The sequence below is a fragment of the Staurois parvus genome, unplaced genomic scaffold (assembly GCF_062004578.1).
Source record: "Staurois parvus isolate SC_StPar_1 unplaced genomic scaffold, SC_StPar_1.0 ptg000086l, whole genome shotgun sequence".
NCBI lineage: Eukaryota > Metazoa > Chordata > Amphibia > Anura > Ranidae > Staurois > Staurois parvus.
In genome coordinates, this window is record NW_028317882.1 from 10,836,687 (window position 1) to 10,859,210 (window position 22,524).

Genomic DNA, 22,524 nt, shown 5'->3' on the forward strand with positions numbered 1-22,524 from the left:
AAGTATAACTAAGAAAAGGGTGCATCGATTTTGCAAAATGTGTAGGAGTTTGAAAATTATTGCAATGTTCTTCATGATAAGAGTCATGTCAGCAATGTAAATACTTTTAAAACAAACATACAGTTTAAAATCCAGTGCTATATAAAAAACAAACATTAAAAACACAAGTTTCCTCAAAAGGTTTTATATTCATTTTAAGCAAACTGAGCAGACCCTAGATTTGGAAATAAAGACCCTTAATAACCCTTGTAAGAACCGGTTCTTACCAGTTTTTAATGTGTGTCTAAACTCAGAGCCAGAAGTCCTATACAGCATTTCAGTGTCCATTCCTAGAAGGAAAACAAAATTTGTCATAAATTACATTCACAAAGTACTCAACCATATCAGCTGCATATCACTATACAACAATTTAAGAGGTTCTTTACCGATAACCAAAAAAAAAAGCAAAATACTCAAATTCTCAACCAATGAAAGTGACAAAAATAGCAAATTAACAAACGAGGATTATTACAATATGTCTCACCAATGTTCTGTTAAATATATACAGGTATATTCTGCATTAAAGCATCTTTGAAGTATAGTCTGCTAAAGCAGGTAAATAAATAACCTGTAAATACCATACAATGAACACACCCCCTCTACAGTTTCAATAAAAAAAAAAAGCAAGCTTCCAATTACAGCAAAAATCTTATACTTTGTGATTTTTTGACAACAATAACTCCTGACTCTTGAGGACAGCAGGCACTTAAAGTGGTTCTAAAGGCTCCTTCTGTGTGTAACCACCTCCCTAACACTTATCTGAGCCCCATCCCGATCCAGCGATGTCCACGAGAGCCCCGGTTCTCCACCGACTCTCCCTTCTAATTAGCTGAGGCAGCAGCGGGAGCCATTGGCTGTCAATCACAGCCAGTAAGCCAATCAGGAGAGAGAAGGAGCGGGGCCGATCTGCAGCTCTGTGTGTGAATGGACATGCAGAGCAGCAGCTTGGGAACGTGCCTGCTCGGGTGCCCCCATAGCAAGCTGCTTGCTGTAGGGGGCACCAGACAGGAGGGAGGGGCCAGGCGGGACCAAAGAAGAGGAGGATCGGGGCTGATTTCCCCAAAACCACTGTACAGAACAGGTAAGTATGACGTGTTTGTTATTTAAAAAAAAAAAAAAGTATAATTTTAAGCAGGCCATAGATTGATCAGTTTTTTCGCGTTGAACAAAAGAAAAAAAAAATCTCCTGATTCTCTGGTGTCGGCTTAGACTGTCAAAAGTGACACATGCAGATATCAGGAGAGAGCAGTCAGAAATCACACTAGGTGCTTTGGATTGATGCAAGTACCGTATTTTTCGCTCCATAAGACGCACCTGACCATAAGACGCACCTAGGTTTTAGAGGCAGAAAACAGGAAAAAAAAAATTCTGAACTAATGGACTGCAGACACAGTACAGGAGATGACCAGAGACTGCGGACAGTACAGGAGATGACCAGAGACTGCGGACAGTACAGGAGATGACCAGAGAGACTGCGGACAGCACAGGAGATGACCAGAGACTGCGGACAGCACAGGGATGACCAGAGACTGCGGACAGCACAGGGATGACCAGAGACTGCGGACAGCACAGGGATGACCAGAGACTGCGGACAGCACAGGGATGACCAGAGACTGCGGACAGCACAGGGATGACCAGAGACTGCGGACAGCACAGGGATGACCAGAGACTGCGGACAGCACAGGGATGACCAGAGACTGCGGACAGCACAGGGATGACCAGAGACTGCGGACAGTACAGGAGATGACTGCTGACCTTTGGGGAGGGGGGGGGGGGGGGAGCGGGTACCTGAATTTGACAGGTACCCACTCTTACTTCCGCGGAGTTGTCCTATGATCTTACCTGTTCCTCTATCCAGCCGCGCGCTGTCTACCCGGCTTCTGTAGTGTGGGCGCTCGGCAGACAGCCAGATGCCCAGTGCGCATGAGCAAGAAGCGCTGCGCTTTGTGATTGGTCCGGCGGCTTCTGGGATCTGTCATGTGTCCCAGGTGCCGCCTTACCATTCACAAAGAGCACCGCTTCTTGCGCATGCGCACTTGGCACCCGGCTGTCACGCACACTACAGAAGCCGGGAAGACAGCGCGCCGCTGGATAGAGGGACAGGTAACGTCCCACTGCAGAGCTGAGCGGCCGGCCCGGTATTTTGATACGGCGGCGGTGGAAATACTGGACCGGCCGCTCAATATTCGCTCCATAAGACGCACTGACATGTTCCCCCCTTTTTTTGGGGGAAAAAAGTGCGTCTTATGGAGTGAAAAATACGGTATACACTATAGGAGGATATGCTTTGTTCATTTTTCATTTCAGAGGTTTGCAACCACTTTAAAAGGACATGTTCAGCTTTGAAAAAATAAATAAAATAAATTTTTTTTTCCAGGTAAAAAAAAAAAAAAAAGTGCATTGCTATTTTTTTTCTAAAGAACTTGCAGCGCATTGCACACACAAATCGGCAGATCCCAGGTGCAATCTTAGGCTCCTGCAGACTCTCAGCATAGCTGTCTGCTCGTACATGTAAGCAGTTATTTGAGAGCAAGCAGTCCAATGGTCTACGAGCACACTCACCAGTGCCCTCATAATTAATTGAGAAGTACAAGCCATCAGCTGCAATGGATGACAGTACTTGTAGGCATTCACAGGTAACTGCGAATGAATGACGTGCTGTGGGGGCAGGGAAGATCCCCCGCCGCGGTCATGGGGTGGAAGAAGTAACATGTTCTAAAGGCAAGCTTATCTTTTTTTTTTTTTCTGTAATTCTTTATTTAGGAAGACAATGTGCATATACAAGGAGTACCATCACACAGTAAACAAAGAAGATCCACATACGGTACATTTTGGAAACAGTCATATGTGCTGTAAGGCACATCAGTTCAGAGATCCTGGGATCAGGAGTAATAGGCCATATACATACCATATGTTACATATCACTAATGTAAGGCCACTCACACAGGAAATGTAGGGCGATGAGCCTGCAATACACAAAGTCTAACAAACATATATTTGGAAACCAAAAATCGGTCCATCATGGGACCAAGGGAAAAAGAAAAAAAAAAGGAAAAATAACGTGGAAAAAAAAAAACATCTGATCTCACTGGGAAGGGAAAAAAAAAAAGATAAAAAAAAGGGGGGGGGGGGTTAGACGAGAGAGGACGGAGTTGGGGTTCACAGAGAGAACCGGAGGCAGAGCTTGAAGGTAGAGGGACTTGAGTGATCCGGTTCACTTGTTCTTCCGATAAAGACATCTGCAGGTCAGTCTCCCATTCACCCACATAGGAAGGGACAAAAGTCTTCCCTGGTGTGATCAATATTTTATACAGTACTGACAGAAGGTAAGGAGTATACTCCATTGTGGCATGCAGCTGTTCAAAGGGAGTAAGTGGTCTGGTATATTTGTTCGAGTCTGGAATCGATTGTAAGAAGTGGCGCAACTAGTAGGCCGACCAGTCACCAAGCAGGGGTTGTACCAGAGCGCCAAGTGTCTGAAGGGACATCCAGTTCCGATGAGTAGTGAAATTCCTACACTGTGTAAAGCCCCCCAGGCGACGCAATTGCTTACGGTCAACTCCCGGTGGAAAAGCGGGATTGGAGAGTACAGTGCTAAGGGGGGAGGGAGAAGGGGACAGCCCCTATTGTTGAAAAGTCTGGTGAATAACCTTAAATCATGGCTCCCACTGTCGGGTGACTCTTAAAAGAAGGATAATATTTCACCTGTAACCAGGGCAAGGCCGCAAGTGAGACCTGCGCCGACCCTGGACCACCCTGGAAAGATGCAAGGCTTTATAATATAATTAAGTCTGGCAGACCAGCCCCCCCCCCCCCTCAGCTTGGGGAGAGTTAGCAAAGAAAATTTCACCCGAGCCACTTTGCCCCCCCCCCAGATAAAGTCCAATTGCATAGCCCGCAGTGATGCAAAAAAAAAAAAAAACTGTGGGATATATATATGGACAATGCCTGTATGAGGTACAAAATCTGGGGTAATGTCATTTTGAAGGCATTACAGTGTCCAAACCATGTGAGGGTGAGGCCCTTCCACCTGCGCATGTCTGACCCAAGTTTAGAAAGCAGAGGGCTAAAATTTGCTTCATACAATGCCGAGGGATCAGCTGTGATGATAACTCCAAGGTAGCGCATAGAGGATGTTGTCTAACGAAACTGATATAACTGCTGGAGATGCGTCACATGGTCCCATGCCAGGTTGCTATTGAGGGCCACACATTTGGAAAAATTAATGGAGAAATTATAAAAGTTCCCCATATGTAGTAAACAGGGAAAGCAATTCCGGTAGGGATGTCTCTGGGTTGGTAAGGCTGAACAAGAGGTCATCGGCATAAGCAGCAATCTTGTAGTCATTGTGGAATAGCTGGAGCCCTGTTATGGCAGGGTTTGATCGTACCTTACACAGAACAGGCTCTAGAGTGAGGATGAAGATTAGAGGGGGCAACCCTGCTGAGTTCCATTGGACAACGGGAAATAATCTGAGCGAGTTTAATTCATTTTCACTGCTGCTGTAGGATGGGAGTATAGTGCAGAAATCCATGTCGACATATGAGTAACCAATCCCACATGCTCCAAAGTGGCCCACAAGAACTGCCAATCTACACAATTGAATGCCTTCTCAGCATCAGTGGACAATAGCATGAGAGGTTGAGCCCTCAATCGAGGAGAGTGGATCAGGTCAACAACCTTCGTTGTGTTATCTGTCGCCTCTCTCTGAGGGACTGGGGGACGAAGCCAAACAGGTCAGCATGTATGAACCCGGGAACATATGGGAGCAACCTATTTGCTATGATCTTGGAAAATAATTTGAGATCGACATTGAGAAGGGCCATTGGTCTATATTTGCAGCATCGAGTGTGATCCTTTTCTGGTTTAGGGACAATGATGTGTGCCCGCAAAGTGTCTGGCGGAGGGTTGACACCGTCGGAAAGTGCATTGTATGTCCTTAGAAAGTAATTAGAGAGGGTCTCTCTGGACGTTTTGTAATGAGATAAAGTCAGGTCATCTGGGCCAGGCGCTTTATTCATTTTTGTAGAGGCGATAGCAATATCCAGCTCCTCTGTAGTTATATGGCCCTCCATTTCCTCACAAGTCTTCGGGGGGGTAGGGACCAGAAGTTGCCAAGAAGGAGGCTATTAGCTCCTGCCATTGTGCAAAGTGTTGGGGAGGGTGTTCATGCAGATTATAAAGATTATGATAAAATCGCTGAAATGCCTTGGCGATTGTGGATGAATCCGTAGCCTTGTCCCCACCCTGGGTACAAACTTATCTTTTAAGAATAAACAATCTATGTTGTAAGGATTACACCAAAAATTCTGCATTCCAGAAGAGTATCTGCATTTAATGTTTTTGATGTGTGCTGGAGTGTTTTTTTCCCCTCTTCTTTTCCTTCTTCTCAGTTCAGGACATTAATGCATTTGCCACATTCCAGATGTATACCATACTGCCACATTTTATACCAAATTCAGTGATTTACCTAGCATTTTTTAAATTAACGATTTGTTCTATGTGTTCCCAAATACTCACTTTTATAATATTATCAATACTATTCTGTTGCCGTTACCATTACCACACAATACATACAGTGGACACTTAAACATCTCAAATCATCTCACCTTTGTTTTCAAGGGCTTCAAACAACTTGACCAGTATTGGAGGGCCTATTTCTGGAGGACAAAACTGATCAACCAGCTCAGGTAGTAGAGGCCCTTAAAAAAAAAAAAAAAGAAACTATTAAATATAGATCATACTTGAAAATCAGTGCCAGTACCACACAAAATCAGATACATTCAAAAGAGAAAATTGGCTCTGTTGGAAACCTTGCATTCTGCAGTGGAAGTCGAACTTTGCAGTATATACTAACAAATCCTTAATAAGGCTTATCCATCACATACAACAGCTGCAGTGAAACATCAGCTTATCTTTAGGCCCCTTACACATTGAGCCTTTCAACTGCAGTGTGCCTGAGAGGGACATGTGCAGCATTCAGCCCAGCTGAGGGCAGCCTTTCAAAGGCTATGGCAGGCCAGACGGGGCTGAACTCTGTATTGAGCGGTACCCCTCAAGTGTGTCAATGAGAATGAGGCATGAGATTTGAATAGAGTTGGAGAACCTCCATTCTCACTGCTATCTGGGAGTCCATTAAGGAAATTTAGCCTCACTTCCTGTTGTGCTGATGTTTAACTATACAAGAGAAATATAGATTGTCATGGGCAGGAATGACAAATTCCTCCCCCCACCATTTTTTTTAAAGTGTTACTAAACCCACAACAGAAACATCGGTCTGTATATGCAGTAAAGTATGCTTGTTATGCTCACTGAACCTAAGGGGTTAATCCTCTGCATTGTGTAAAAATTATGTTTGATCCAGTTTTTTCTGATCCCCTTCTTCCACAGTCCCCAATCAATCTGCTGGTAGAACAGAACCTTGGGGGCAAGCTGCACATGCTCAGTTTGGTGTGTATAGAGGTGTTTTCTTTTCGTTGGGAGGGTGCATGTGATCAGCACAGGGTCAATCAGCATTGTCCAGACAGGGTCGGGGGTCCTGCAGCCTCATAGGACAATCAGGGGAGAATGAAAGCTCCTCCTACAAGCTTTAACCATTGCTCTGCTGGACACTGATAGAAGTCAAAAGTCTGCTCTAACTGCTGATGAGAAAAGGTATTTAGCAGTTTATATTTAAGTTTATACTTACTGTTATCTCACATATATATTCTTAATAATATAGCCAAATTTACCACCCTATCTCCTCCCACAGTTTTTACACTACATAGACAGTAATATACCAAAACGTGCGGATTGTTCCCGATTGGTGTGCTATTACTTTGTGGAACGTTTCGCCGAATGGTTCACAAAATATCTGCGTTTTTGTGGTGAAATTGGTCCAATAGGAGCGATTGACGGAATTTTCAAAACTAGAGGCGCTGACAAAAGCTAGAGTGTGAGCTGAAAAATCAGGACATGATTTCTAAACTGCCATCACTCCCTCATTTTCAAGCCCACCTACACAAATCTTGTATCAAAACGTTTAGCTATCCCTGCTGCCACTAAAAATGTCCACGGCTAAGCCATAGTCCTGATAGTTTTCACAATATGACCATTTGTTTGCAAGTCACGCCGCCCATTGACAATCATTGAAACTCCACTCTAGCCACCTCAAATTTGAAGGGCAATTTCTAAACTGCGACCACTCCAGTTGTAGACTACTGGTGGAGGGAAGAACACTTCACACAATTTCCCCAGAAATTGTAGCTTTTCTAGTTATTATTATAGCCAAATTTACCACCCTAACGCCTCCCACAGTTTTTACACTACATAGACAGTAATATACCGAAACGTGCGGATTGTTCCCGATTGGTGTGCTATTACTTTGTGGAACGTTTCGCCGAATGGTTCACAAAATATCAGCGTTTTTGTGGTGAAATTGGTCCCATAGGAATGAATGGCGGAATGTTCAAAACTAGAGTGGGAGCTGAAAAAAGCTAGAGTGTGAGCAGAAAAATCAGGACATGATTTCTAAACTGCCATCACTCCCTCATTTTCAAGCCCACCTATACAAATCTTATATAAAACGTTCAGCTATCCCTGCTGCCACTAAAAATGTCCACGGCTAAGCTGTTTTTCACAATATGACCATTTGTTTGCAACTCACGCCGCCCATTGACATTCATTGAAACTCTAGCCACTTCAAATTTGAAGGGCAATTTCTAAACTGCGATTGTACCTTCATTTTTAATATTTCAGAGACATACTATGCATCAAAATGTAGGTCTGGGTCTTGTGATTCTCACAACAAAGCTCTTTGGTGTAGGAAGTGAAGTGAGCAAGTTGGAGCAGTTTGTTTTTAACCGCTCTTCACTGCCCTTGCTGTAGAGCGAGTTGCCATAGGAACCCAGATGTGTGAGCAGGCAGCAGAGTGACAAAAGCTAGAGTGTGAGTTGTAGACTACTGGTGGAGGCAAGAACACTTCACACAATTTCCCCAGAAATTGTAGCTTTTCTAGTTACTAAAATAATTGCATTTCCATGTTCTGTGTACTATGGGAGACCAGATATAGTGAATGCAGGGTCCTGGGTTTAGTAACACTTTAAATAACGAAACATGGAAAATTCACTTGCAGTGCATTTTTTTTTATGGACATCCTGAAATATGCCAAAAACTCCTATTAGAATTGATATTTAAAGAATGTAAACATTAACAATATCAATAACAAGTAATCTGAAAAAAACCCCAAAACAAAACAAAGAAAAAACTGTGAGAGCATGACAAGGATTATGAAAGACCCTTGTATGGAGCAAAGAAAAAGTCCTGTGGTGCTCTTAGCAAATAGTGTGTGCCACAAGTGCACAGACATATATAAACCTCATAACATTTTTAAAAATATGAATTAAAACATCTGTTCAATTTGTCCCCAGGACAATAATAGAGGGGAAATCTTCCAATGAAAACACTAGTTCTGAAAACCCTAGTGACAACCAGGGATTCAATCACTTTGGAGTGATTTCTTCTCACTTCCTGTTCTGGTTATGGGACAGGAAGTGAAGGGAAATCTCGCCATTAGTTCTACTTGAAAAAAGAACTTCATTAAAACCAGCAAATGTTAAGACAATGAAAACCTTGGTCAGGATTATGTAATATACAACGTGCAGGGCTTGACAACGCCATGGCAAGATCGCTGCCACCAACATGCGACAATCTCACGATCGCTGCCACCAACATGCGACAATCTCACGATCGCTGCCACCAATATGTCACGATCGCGGCATCAAACCCCAGATCTTCTCACCGAACTCGGGACCGAAGGACTGGCCGATCCAAACCGCGATGTGATGTGCGTAAGCAGCGTAACAACGCCACACCCAGCTGCACCCTGCACAACGATTTTCCAGCTAATGGACAACAGATCGATGTGCCGTCAGCCTGAGCGATTGTTACTGGGTCAGGTTAATTACACAATTAACCCCTTTACACTGCCACCACCTCTTTTTTGTTCAGAGAAAGAGGAAACTCGCAATATCGCTATAACACTATAATAATCGAAATAATCGTCTGCATAACCCGGTCATTGACACAGGCCGGTTATACAGAGAGTTAAAACAAACAGTAGCGTCTTTAAAAGGCAGGGATTCGTAAATTGCAATTTAGAACTATAGAAACAGTTCAACACTTTCAGAAAGAGAGATTTATTACTAAAAGGGTCAAACAGGGATTTAGGGAGGGATCGTCAGGCGGAACCCTAAACTGGAGCCAACATCTTTCATAATTCATATTCTGGTCCATAACTTTCCAGCTGCACAAGTGACATTCCACCCGCGGGTATATTATTATGCAGACAAGTCTGAGGATTATCTAGATATGAATTATGAAATTATATGTTGCACGGTTCACGAGTTCTATGTTTCGGCTCTCCTGATGGTCCGAGATAATTCAAGTGACCCATCAAACTGTTTGGCTCCTCCTAGCCAAACTGACGGTATGTCTGGTTTTTATGTAAGCCTCTCATATTCAGAGATATGAGACATAGGGGAAAATGGATTTGAGAAGTGTTTATCTGATTTTGTCACCTATGCTGAGCTAGGTTCATCAGGTCAGCATTTCTTTCAACTTCTGGGAAGGCTCTTTATCTGTTTCACGATGTGTGAAACTACACAGGCACATTGGTCAGTGAGGCTCCAATTCTCTTGAGAACACTGGCCTTATCCTGGCCTAGGTGAGAAAGGCTACACTTTCGCAGACCGCTCGGCACCGAGCTAGAAATGCCTTGCCCTGCCAGAGACCCATAAAGAGTACACATACACACACTGGCCAGAGGTCTCCTCACAGTGAGAGGGAGGGGAGGAAAGATGAGGGGAGAAAATGGAGATGCCTAACAAAATGGTTGAACCGCGTCCATCTCTGAAGCGCACGTTTGCGACACCTCCGGTTGACTTCAATGCAAAAGCGCCTGCCGTTGACTTCAATGCAAAAACTCCTGTCAACAGCAATCCTAGGTGAACACTTATCTACGCATGCCACTATCACTTGTGAGTCTGGAACGCACCACTATAAACTTGCACAGAACCCTTTTCGTAATGGCACTCAAAACACAATGCATGTGGCCAGGGGCGGACTGATAACTCATGGGGCCCCCAGGCAATAGGGGATCATGGGGCCCCGTGTCCTTGCCCAAACTCAAAAAAGTCTATGAAAAAGGTACCAGGGGCATCTCATGGGGCCCCCTACTGACCCCGGGCCCTAGGGCAGTGCCCGAGTTTCCAAATGGTCAGTCCGCCCCTGCGTGTGGCTCTCATCTGTGTTAACCATGTCAATAGGAACATATAATATCAAGTCTGCCATACAAATCTGTGAGTTTTAAAACTCATTCAGAATTGCATATGTGTGAACCAGGGCGGCTCCATTCATACCTGGGCGTTTTGGGATTGCGGCAGAATCGCTGAGATCACAAAATGCAGGTTCTGATGTCATTATTTTCATTGGCACCTAAAATGTTGTGCAGTTTTGCCATGATTATTACACAGCAAATTGCATCATGTGCAATATCTTAGCAATTTCAAGAGTGCTACATCCTTCTGAAAGACTTTATACAATTTTTGACTTTTCAGAGTCTGTAAAATCTCTTTTGCCTGAGGAAAAGAAGCTGCCTAGTAATTATGCACACCTTGATATAGGGTATTGATCTCCTTAGGCCATACCTTCCCACATTACACAAATACACATCACCTGATATGCTTAAATCCAATAAGCATTCAAGTTTATACAGCTTGGAGTTGGACAATATGCATAAAATGATGATTTGGTTAAAAATACTCACTTGCCTAATTGTGCACAGTGTATGATCAACTCTGAGCACTGATGCCTGTCAGTATCTTAACTCAAAGTTGGTCCTAATTACCACCAGTTTGGTTATTTGCAAACTGTTGGTAATTCTTTTTGAATGCTCTAGCAGACTTCAGCATTGTTTTCATGGAGGAGAGGAGACCGCTAATTTCAGCTTTTGTACACACATTTTTATAACTGCCGATGCTTGCATATCAGAAGAGGCGCAACACTCTTGATACAAACCCTGTAATTTCCTCCAATAAGCCAGCTTCTTGTGTATTGTGCACTGCGTTCTGGCCAGCTCAGCAGACAGTTTTTAAAAAAAAGGCTGGATGCATTCTTAAATGAACAAAACATAACCGCATTTTAACATTTAATCGGTAATAACACCTTGGAATGTGGATCCAGGGTATATCAACTTGCCTTCTGGGAGATCAAGAAGGAATTTATTTTGCCTGGAATTTTTTCTCCTTCCTCTGGATCAACTGTAGGTATAGGATTCCGTATATGGCGATTTCTATTCATTTACTCTATTTTTTTCCTGTTGATTGAACTATCTGGACTTTTTTCAAGCTATGTGCCTATATGTAATAAGATGCTAGAGGGCACATTTTCATTCTTCCAGCATGAACAAAATCCCTGATTTCCAGCTGTACCTTTCTCCCAGCGTCAATAAAATCCCTGACTTCCAAAGCAAGAGGAGGTAAAGTAAAATTGGAAAGCCTGAGCTATCTTTGCACAGCAATCATGCACAGTAATCGACTACTTCCTGGACTAAAATGTTGGCCCAGAGATTACACAGTCAAATTCTGGTGCCCACACAGCTGTCAAAGTTTATGTAAACAATGAACTTCTCTTATCTGCTCCATTTTGGCTTGCCATGGATACCATTGCAAGCTTACAAAATCTGTTTAATATGTGCAAAACAAACCTTGTTGATTTTGCCATGAAGCTTGTGAACAGATAACTTCCTGTACTTTCTGAGAACAAGGAGGGGGTTATGGAGATGAGGAGAAGATGATGAGGAGAGATCTGTGCTTTGTGTAATCCATGATTGCAGTATGCTAAAAGAGATAAGACATGGGGAAATGTGCATGTATTTCAGAGATGTACGTAGGAGAATTTATTAACCACTTCCAGACTGGACACTTTTACCCCCTTCCTGACCAGGGCAATTTTCAGCTTTCAGCGCTATCACACTTTGAATGACAATTGAGCGGTCATGCAACACTGTACCTTAATTTTTTACCTTTTTTGGAGACAGATAAAGCTTTATTTTGGTGGTATTTATTCACCGCTGGGATTTTTATTTTTTTTGCTATGTAAATGAAAATGTCCAAAAATTTTGAAAAAAGTGTTTAATACAATTTTGCAAATAAATATTTCATCATAAATCTTGGCCAAAATTTATTCCGTTATCTTTTTAGCAAAAAAAAAAAATTCCAAATTAGTTTATAACCAAAAATTATAATTTTTAAACATTTTTATTTTAATTTTTTATATTTATTTTTTTACATACTGCCACCCTAGCAGTACAGTGTCACCATGGTGACACTGTACTACTTGTGCGGGGTGATGAAGATTTTTTTTTTACATAGGTGTAAATATAGGTATACATAGGTACCTACAGTCATGGCCGAAATTGTTGGCACCCTTGATATTTCTCCAGGAAATCATGTATTTCTCACGAAACGTATTGCATTAACACATGTTTTGCTATACACATGTTTATTCCCTTTGTGTGTATTGGGACAAAACAAAAAAAGGGAGGAAAGAAAGCAAATTCGACATAATGTCACACAAACCTCCAAAAATGGGCTGGACAAAAGTATTGGCACCCTTTCACAACTGCGGATAAATAAGAATGTTACAAGCATGTGATGCTCCTGTAAACTCACCTGGGGCAAGTAACAGGTGTGGGCAATATAGAAATCACACCTGAAAGCAGATAAAAAGGAGAGACGTTCACTTAACCTTTGCATTGTGTGTCTGTCTGTGCCACACTAAGCATGGACAACAGAAAGAGGAGACGAGAACTGTCTGAGGACCTGAGAACCAAAATTGTGGCAAAATATCAACAATCTCAAGGTTACAAGTCCATCTCCAGAGAACTAGATTTGCCTTTGTCCACAGTGCGCAACATTATCAAGAAGTTTGCAACCCATGGCACTGTAGCTAATCTCCCTGGTCGTGGACGGATGAGGAAAATTGATGAAAGATTGCAACGCAGAATAGTCCGGATGGTGGATAAGCAGCCCCAAACATGTTCCAAAGACATTCAAGCTGTCCTGCAGGCTCAGGGAGCATCAGTGTCAGCGCGAACTATCCGTCGACATTTAAATGAAATGAAACGCTATGGCAGGAGACCCAGGAGGACCCCACTGCTGACACAGAGACATAAAAAAGCAAGACTACAGTTTGCCAAAATGTACTTGAGTAAGCCAAAAGCCTTCTGGGAAAACGTCTTGTGGACAGATGAGACCAAGATAGAGCTTTTCGGTAAAGCACATCATTCTACTGTTTACCGAAAACGGAATGAGGCCTACAAAGAACAAAACACAGTACCTACGGTAAAATATGGTGGAGGTTCAATGATGTTTTGGGGTTGTTTTGCTGCCTCTGGCACTGGGTGCCTTGACTGTGTGCAAGGCATCATGAAATCTGAGGATTACCAAAGGATTTTGGGTCGCACTGTAGGGCCCAGTGTCAGAAAGCTGGGTTTGCGTCCAAGATCCTGGGTCTTCCAGCAGGACAATGACCCCAAACATACGTCAAAAAGCACTCAGAAATGGATGGCAAAGAAGCGCTGGAGAGTTCTGAAGTGGCCAGCAATGAGCCCAGATCTAAATCCCATTGAACACCTGTGGAGAGATCTTAAAATTGCTGTTGGGAAAAGGTGTCCTTCCAATAAGAGAGACCTGGAGCTGTTTGCAAAGGAAGAGTGGTCCAAAATTCCGGGTGAGAGGTGTCAGAAGCTTATTGATGGTTATAGGAAGCGACTGATTTCAGTTATGTTTTCCAAAGGGTGTGCAACCAAATATTAAGTTAAGGGTGCCAATACTTTTGTCCAGCCCATTTTTGGGGTTTTGTGTGACATTATGTCATATTTGCTTTTCTGCCTCTGTTTTATATTTGTTCCAATACATACAAAGGGAATAAACATGTGTATAGCAAAACATGTGTTAATGCAATACCTTTTTTGTGTGAAATACTTGATTTTCAGGAAAAATATCAAGGGTGCCAACAATTTCGGCCATGACTGTATATAGGTATAGGATGTAAAAGCAATCATTTCTCTTTCTCTCTGCATTCTTGCAGTCATTGAGAAGTACTGAGGTGAGCTGTGATTGGTCACAGCTTGTCACATGGTACAAGGCTGTTGTGAATAGCCTTGTACCATGTGACCTCTGTGATCATTCACAGATTTCACATGTAGTAAGCAATGATGTCAGTGACATCTTGCTTACTACTTTGCATGTGATCACTGATTGGCCAATCAGTGATCACATGATCGGGAACTCATACAGAGGCCCCGTCCGACGATTGGTGTTTCACTGTGTCCGAAGGACACAGCGGGCACCGGAGCGCAGTGCTGCATGCTCCCAGGGAGCGCGCACAAGCAGGGTGCGGGAAGGCCATTTATAAACGGCCACCCGACCCTGCACTGCCACCGCCCGGCCGTTTATATAGAACGGCCGGTCCGGAAGTGGTTAAAGGAATAATGACAACTTTCTGGCAGCAGTTTAAATTGTATGTAATACCTACTCTAAGCAATGGTATTGTACTGTACAGAGGGCTCCGAACCTACTCTTCTGGGGTGCCCTGCTCACGCTCTTCCCCTTCACTAAGTGCCCCCATAGCAGGATCCTTGCTATGGGGGCACTCCTGCGGGTGGCCACAGACAGACCCCTCCTCCCTCACAGAATTTGACTGACAGGAACAGGAACCAATGGCTCCTGCTGCTCTCAGCAAAGCCCTTGAATGCAGTAAGAGCTGGAAGGAAACAAGCACTGGATTGAGTATGATGTCAAATGAGTGTTAGGGAGGGAGGTACAGACAGTGGAAGTTTTTTTTAACCTTAAAAAGGGTTACTAAACCCACAACAGTAAAATCAGTGTGTATATGCAGTAAAGCATGTTTGTTATACTCACTGTGGAACCTAAGCGGTTAATCCTCTGCATTGTGTAAAAATGCTGTTTGATCCTGACTGCTCTGTTCCTCCCCTTGTTCAAGAATCCACCTCTTATCTCCTGATAAGATCGAGTAGGCATTTCGCACATGCTCTGTTTGGTGTACATTGACAGAGAGGTTTTTTTATTTCTTGGGAGAGTGCATGTGATCAGCACAGGGCCAATCAGCATTGGTCAGAGGTTAGGGGTTTTGCATCCTCTGAGGAGAATGAAAACTTTTCCTACAAGTTTTAACCAGTGCTCAGCTGGACACTGCTAGAAGTCACAAGACTGCTCTAACTTCTGATGAGAAAAGGTATTTAGCTGTTTATATTTACTAAAATAATGTCATTTCCATGTTGTGTGTACTATAGGAGACCAGATATAGTGAATGCAGGGTCTTGGGTTTAATTATTAATGCAGAGAATACATTCAACTAAAAAACCTTCTGCCTTTAGAACCACTTTAAGAACTACCTGTGCCTAATTCAGGCAAGCATTTGCGCCAATGACGGTAACATTACCAACATGCGCAGCAAATCCAGGTAGTTCTTACTATAGTCACTTTAAGAAACTGATGCTTTGGCAGCATCAGATTGTTAAAGAATTACTGCCAATTCACAGATTAAGAAACTGGTGGTATTTAGGACCAGCTCTGAGTTAGTGTACAGCCATATGCCAGTATCCAGAGTGGGGCATGGTGGTGCTGGGAAACAGGCAGCAAGGAGGGGGCACAGTATATGCCATGGCAGTGAAACAAAGGATCACAGCCGTGGAATGCATACAAACCCATCTGGTATCTTTACAGATTAAGAGAGGCAGCAAATAATATTTTTTACTGCCCTCACCAATTTCAAGTGTAAGCGTCAATGTGGAATAATCCCATTCTGTTCAAAGAAGGATGTACTGTGCTACACACCAGTTCAGTGGAGGGCTTTACAGTTCCTTTGGCCCAACTCACCATAACCTGTTGGGTTATACTGTATTCGAAATAGAATGCCACTTAATCCCCCAATCAGAAATCAAAATTGATTTTGTGTAAAAAACCACAAAGGAATATTCTCAGGCAAACAGGTAAAATTCTCTGCATACAACACACTTTAAATATGCCACATAATACTGCTAGAGGACAAACCTAGGCAAAAAAAAAAAAAAAAGATACAGAACCAGGCTTTAATGGTTTTTCACCTCCCCCTTCTTTACAGAAGCAGCCTAGCTAGCTACTTAATCCTTAGCCTGGATGATCAGCAAATTCCAAGCTCTCAAAGTATTTTAACGCTTCAAAGATGGGAAGAAAAATAATGGCAACAACACAATTTATTGTGAAAGCATGGAATGAAAGGGATGAAGCTTCCTCTAGACTTACAAGATTTTTCAATTGCTTTTGGAAAATGCAAATGCATTTATTTACAGAAGAATTCACTGTTGCTTTAAATAAAGTCAACTTTAAAGTGGAAGTAAAGTCCACTTTTTAACATGTACCTACCGGTAAGCCCAGGCATTCGCAATTCCCATCACCTGACACCCAGGACATGCAGTTCCATGCCCTAGGCAGGTAGTTTTCTTTAGCTTACTACAGCTTAAGTCTCAGATGTACAATCAAAATAAACACCAAAATGGAAAATTTACCCCCTTCCTGACCAGACCATTTTTTGCAATACATCACTGTGTTAACTGACAATTGCACGGTCATGCAACACTGTACATAAATGAAATTTATCATTTCTTCCCCCCCACAAATAGACCTTTATTTTGGTGGTATTTGATCACTTCTGTGGTTTTTATTTTTTGCGTTATAAACAAAACAAAGTTTGAAAAAAAACATTTATTTTCTACTATAAAACACATCAATAAAAAAAAAATGTTATATCAAATTTCTTCATAAATTTAGGCCAAATATATTTTGCTACTTAAAAAAAAAATCCCAATAAGCGTATATTGATTAGTTTGTGCAAAAGTTAAAGCGTCCACAAACTATAGTACATATACCGGAGTTATTTATTTTCTACTAGTAATGGCGGAGATTAGTGACTTATAGCGGGACTGCGATATTACAGCGGACATTTTTACACTGACACTCTGTGGGAACTAGCGACACTAATACAGTGATCAGTGCTCAAAATATGCACTGATCACTGTACTAATTACACTTGTTTGGAAAGGGTTAATATCTAGGGCAATAAATGTGTGTCTAGCTATATGCTTGGTGTACACTATGTGGTGCTTGTACTAGGGGAAGTGAAGGATTGTGTCCCAGCTTTGCATTGACACATGATCCTTCACTTCCCCACCTGTCAGAACAGAGCTCTGCCTCTGTTCTTTCTCATGCTTGACGATCGGAGGGTGCCAGCGAACATTTGTTCACCGGAACTCGCTGATCAGCTTCTGCTGTGACTTTTCACAGCAGAAGCAAGATGCCATGGAGCCAGAAGAGCAACCACTGTATAAGCCTGAGGATTTCTGTGCCTAGAGAATAACCTATCTAGTTTACAGATGAATATGGAGGCCAGGACATCCTCATAAGCGCTCCCTCACCTGTGATACAGGTTCTAAAATACTTTTGGGTATATTGACCAACACCCCGGCTGGCTGAGATACTGCCAATACTTCTGGGTTGTGACCAATAGACAAAGCTGGAATGTGTAGTTCTGCCCAGTACATAATATTTTCTAACTCTTCTGCCACAGCAAAACAGAAGTTTCTCCCTGATGGTTGATGTACACCACTTCCTTGGCAATGTCTGGCTGAATCCTCTTGTCGAGACAACCAAATCAGTCAAAGCTCCAGAATGTTAATCAGGAGTCAGGATTCCTCCAGTGTCTAATCCCCTTGCACAGTCAGGGTGTCTAGGACTCCTCCCCAGCCTATCAGGCAGGGTCCATAATGTTGACCTTCCAAGAGTTCAGAAAGAATGATTTCCCCAAAATGGAGAGCTGGTTTCCTGAACCATCAGGCCAGAGACAACCTGGTCTTTGATGTCAGGTGAATCAGCTGTCCAGGGACTGAGCTAATTTATTCGACAATGACAGAGGAGATAAAAAAAGGGTCTGAAGTGCCCCTGCAGGACTTGCACTGTCCGATGCACATTGCCCTGAGGCCTTCTCTCAATTACTCCTGCATGAGTAGATCGTCCAGATAGCCCAGAACGGGGATACCCCTGGCTTGCAAAAGAGCCAAAGTTGGGGCTATGACCTTCAAGAACACTCACCATGCGTAGCTAGGCCAAAGGCTAGAGCCACAACTTGTACATTTTGTTCTTAAACCACATAGAACAGGTATTGCTGATGAAGCAGAAATATACAGTAGGTCAGTGTTTCTCAACCTTTTTCCCATTCAAGTCAACCTTTATAATTCTTCACAATCTCAATGCACCCTTTATAATTCAGCACAATTATGAGGCACCCATTACAAAATGTAAAAAATACTAAATAGTTGTACAAAACACAGCAACATCTGCACATGTAGGACACCCAATGTTAGAGGTGATATATTCTTTCAAAGCAAATACACTTTTGCAAACTGGTACTGATTAGTATTCCATTGTTTCTCTTCTCCCTCAGTTTCTCTCACTCAGCAAATGTGACTCCCATGTGCTGACGGGGAGGGGCAAGCAAGCATGCTGTGCGGTTGCCTGATGTTCTGATCAACTGATGACATCACTGGTTGTTATGTGGTGGGCGGGTAGAAAGTCATGATGCACAATGAAAACGTGTGGCTTTGTGTAACTAAAAAGGCAGGCTTGATACATGTGCTGACTTGTATACAATTTTTGGGCAATTTTTAGGCACTTTGCCAAGGCACCCCTGAAGAAAACTGGTTGAAAGAAGGTGCAGTAGGTATACGACATTAGGGCATCCTTGATGTCCATCAAGGTCAGGAACCGAATAGAACAATCACTGACCACAAATTCCATAAGGAATGTTTGAAAATGTAAAAACTTGCTCAAGAGTTTCAGGTCCAGAGTGGGTCACACATTTTCAATTGATTTGGGAACTGTGAACAGGATGGAATAGTAAATTAAACCGTTATGGTTATAAAACAGGGACGATGAACCCCTGAGAGTGCAACTGGTCCAGCACAGCAAACAAGGCTGCTCCTTCAATCAGGTGCAGTAGGCACAATTAGCAACATGAAGAGGAGGCAAGGCACAAAAATTTGACTGGTAGCTTCTGAACACATTTTGGACCCATACTGTGGAGGTATCTCAGATCCATATGGCTGTAAAGATCACCAAAAAGTGGGGTTGCCCTTTCACTGGGAAGAGAGTTTATTGCCCATCTTGGTAGGCTTGTGGCTCCAGGACTTTTTTCCAAAAATAAGTTTTCCTTTTCATCCCTGAATTCTGCAAAGCACAAAGGGAATGCTTCTTGGTTCCAGATGAAGACAGTTTCTACTGTTTCTTTCCTCCTATGATCCTCTGGCATTTACCCTCAAAAGGCATGCGTTTCAACCACTTCTAGCGGCGGAGCTCAGTTGACCAGAAATTTAGCCACAACACTAGTGCGTTGAGAGAATTTCTGGAAAGAATCTCCCAGTGCATCCACACTGAAGTGCTTCATGGAAGAGATTGAAGTGCTGTTTGATTGAAAGGCCCTATGTTCTTTTGCCATATGCTTTACCCAAACCAGCAAAGCCAGACAAAGCCATATGGAAGCAATGGTAGGTGGCATGACTATACTCTCCAATGCAAAGGAGAGTCAATGACATCCCTTTTTTGAGTCTCCTTTTAAGGAGTCCTAAATGATGCCTTAAAAAAGGGACTCGATTTTTTTGTCTGCAGGGTCTTTAAAACACCAGCACATTAAGTGTCTTTTTTTAAAATGGATACCCCCATCCAACCCAAGAGCAGAAGAGGAAAATTACAAGGTAGTTTCTGTGGGGATGTAGACCTAAATCTTGAAAACAGCCATTCCTCCAAAAATCCTTATGCATATCCACTGGCTATTCCAAAGCAGTGGAAAAAGGAGACTGGGTGGATCCCAACTATTTGGTCACAATCTTTCCCCAGTCTGGACATGCTGTGTGATGTCAGATGGCTGAAAACGGGCAACAGGAGTGCAGAACAAACTGCACTCCTGTAAGTTAATGACCCAGCAGAAAGTGTGAAGTATTTAAAGAGTACTGTGAATGTGTTAAGATAGCTGTAAGGGGAACGAGTCCTTCAGAAGAAGATTGTATAGATAACCTATGACCTGAATACCCCGAGTACTTAAGAAGGCAAAAAAGGTGGGCAGCACAGTGGCTAAATGGTTAGCACTACTGCCTGGCAGTAATAGGGTCATTGGTTCGAATCGCAGCCACGGCACCACCTGCCTGGAGTTTGCATGTTCTCCCTGTGCCTGTGTGGGTTTCCTCTGGGTACTCCGGTTTCCTCCCACACTCCAAAGACATGCTGGTAGGTTAATTGGTTCCTGTCTAAATTGGCCCTAGTATGTGTATACATGAATGTAAGTTAGGGACCTTAGATTGTACACCTCTTGAGGGTTAGGGACTGATGTGAATGTACAATATCTATATAAAGCGCTGCGTAAATTGACGGCGCTATACAAGTACCTGAAAAAAAATAAATAAAAGGGGTGCAAGTACCCTTGTGAATACTCTTGAGAGCAGAGGATAGGCCAAAGGGCAGTGTCACAAACTGGAAATGTTTGTTTCCTAAGAAATGTAGAAAGTGCTGATAGGATGAATAAACTCTATTGGATTATAGTACCATGAACAGGTTTGAATAGAATTCTTTGAACCTGTCTTCCAGAGGAATGACCACTGCCTGGAACAAGAGATGGTTCAGTGAGTTCTGCAAACCTGACCATCCTTGAGCAGATTTTGGTTGGTTTAACCACCATGTACATAAACGGCCGGATAGGGAGCAGTGCAGGAGCAGGTTGCCGTTGATAACTGTGTCTGAGATAACTCTGTGTGAGGTCCTGATCATGTGGTCACTGATTGACCAATCAGTGATCACATGAATAGCAGTAAGCAAGATGTCACTTCTGACATCATTGCTTACTACTAGTGAAATCTGTGAATGATCACATGGTACAAGGCTATTCACAACAGCCTTGTACCATGTGACAAGCTGTGACCAATCACAGCTCTCACAGTATTTCTCAATGGCTGCAAGAATGCAGTCGGAGAGAAGGAGAAATGATTGCTTTTACAGCCTTTATAGGTACAGTGGGGATTGAAAGTTTGGGCACCCCAGCTAAAAATGTGTATTAATGTGCATAAAGAAGCCAAGGAAAGATGGAAAAATCTCCAAAGGGCATCAAATTACAGATTAGACATTCTTATAATATGTCAACAAAAGTTAGATTTTATTTCCAACATTTACACTTTCAAAATAACAGAAAACAAAAAAATGGCGTCTGCAAAAGTTTGGGCACCCTGCAGGATTTATAGCATGCACTGCCCCCTTTGCAAAGCTGAGACCTGCCAGTGTCATGTATTGTTCTCAATCATCGTCTGGGAAGACAAGTTGATGTCAATCTCAAAGGTTTTAAATGCCCAGACTCATCTGACCTTGCCCCAACAATCAGCACCATGGGTTCTTCTAAGCAGTTGTCTAGAAAACTGAAACTGAAAATAGTTGATGCTCACAAAGCTGGAGAAGGCTATAAGAAGATAGCAAAGCGTTTTCAGATGTCAATATCCTCTGTTCGGAATGTAATTAAGAAATGGCAGTCATCAGGAACAGTGGAAGTTAAAGCAAGATCTGGAAGACCAAGAAATATATCAGACAGAACAGCTCGCAGGATTGTGAGAAAAACAATTCAAAACCCACGTTTGACTGCACGATCCCTCCAGAAAGATCTGGCAGACACTGGAGTTGTGGTACACTATTCCACTATAAAGAGATACTTGTACAAATATGGTCTTCATGGAAGAGTCATCAGAAGAAAACCTCTTCTACGTCCTCACCACAAAAATCATCGTTTGAACTTTGCAAATGAACATATAGACAAGCCTGATGCATTTTGGAAACATGTTCTGTGGACCGATGAGGTTAAAATTGAACGTTTTGGCCGGAATGAGCAAAGGTACGTTTGGAGAAGAAGGGGCACAGAATTTAATGAAAAGAACCTCTGTCCAACTGTTAAGCATTGGGTTGGATCAATCATGCTTTGGGGTTGTGTTGCAGCCAGTGGCACAGGGAACATCTCACGAGTAGAAGGAAAAATGGATTCAATAAAATTTCAACAAATTTTGGATGGTAGCTTAATGCCATCTGTGAAAAAGCTGAAGTTAAAGAGAGGATGGCTTCTACAAATGGATAATGATCCTAAACACGCCTCGAAATCCACGGGGGATTACATCAAGAGGCGTAAACTGAAGGTTTTGCCATGGCCTTCACAATCTCCTGACCTCAACATAATTGAAATTCTATGGATAGACCTTAAAAGAGCAGTGCGTGACAGACAGCCCAGAAATCTCAAAGAACTGGAAGACTTTTGTAAGGAAGAATGGGCAAAGATACCTCAAACAAGAATTGAAAGACTCTTGGCTGG

At 42.7% G+C, this 22,524-nt stretch overlaps 1 protein-coding gene across 1 annotated transcript in view; it reads right to left on the minus strand.

Annotated features, from left to right (window-relative positions):
* The window catches only part of PIK3R2 (phosphoinositide-3-kinase regulatory subunit 2), a 111,029-nt gene that overhangs the window by 65,650 nt on the left and 22,855 nt on the right, over window positions 1–22,524 (minus strand). Inside the window, exons 3-4 of the mRNA XM_089670045.1 lie at window positions 5,649–5,741; window positions 267–329 (exon numbers count right to left, since the gene is read on the minus strand). Coding sequence (XP_089526171.1) covers window positions 267–329; window positions 5,649–5,741 — 156 coding nt within the window. The remainder of the gene's footprint in view (window positions 1–266; window positions 330–5,648; window positions 5,742–22,524) is intronic.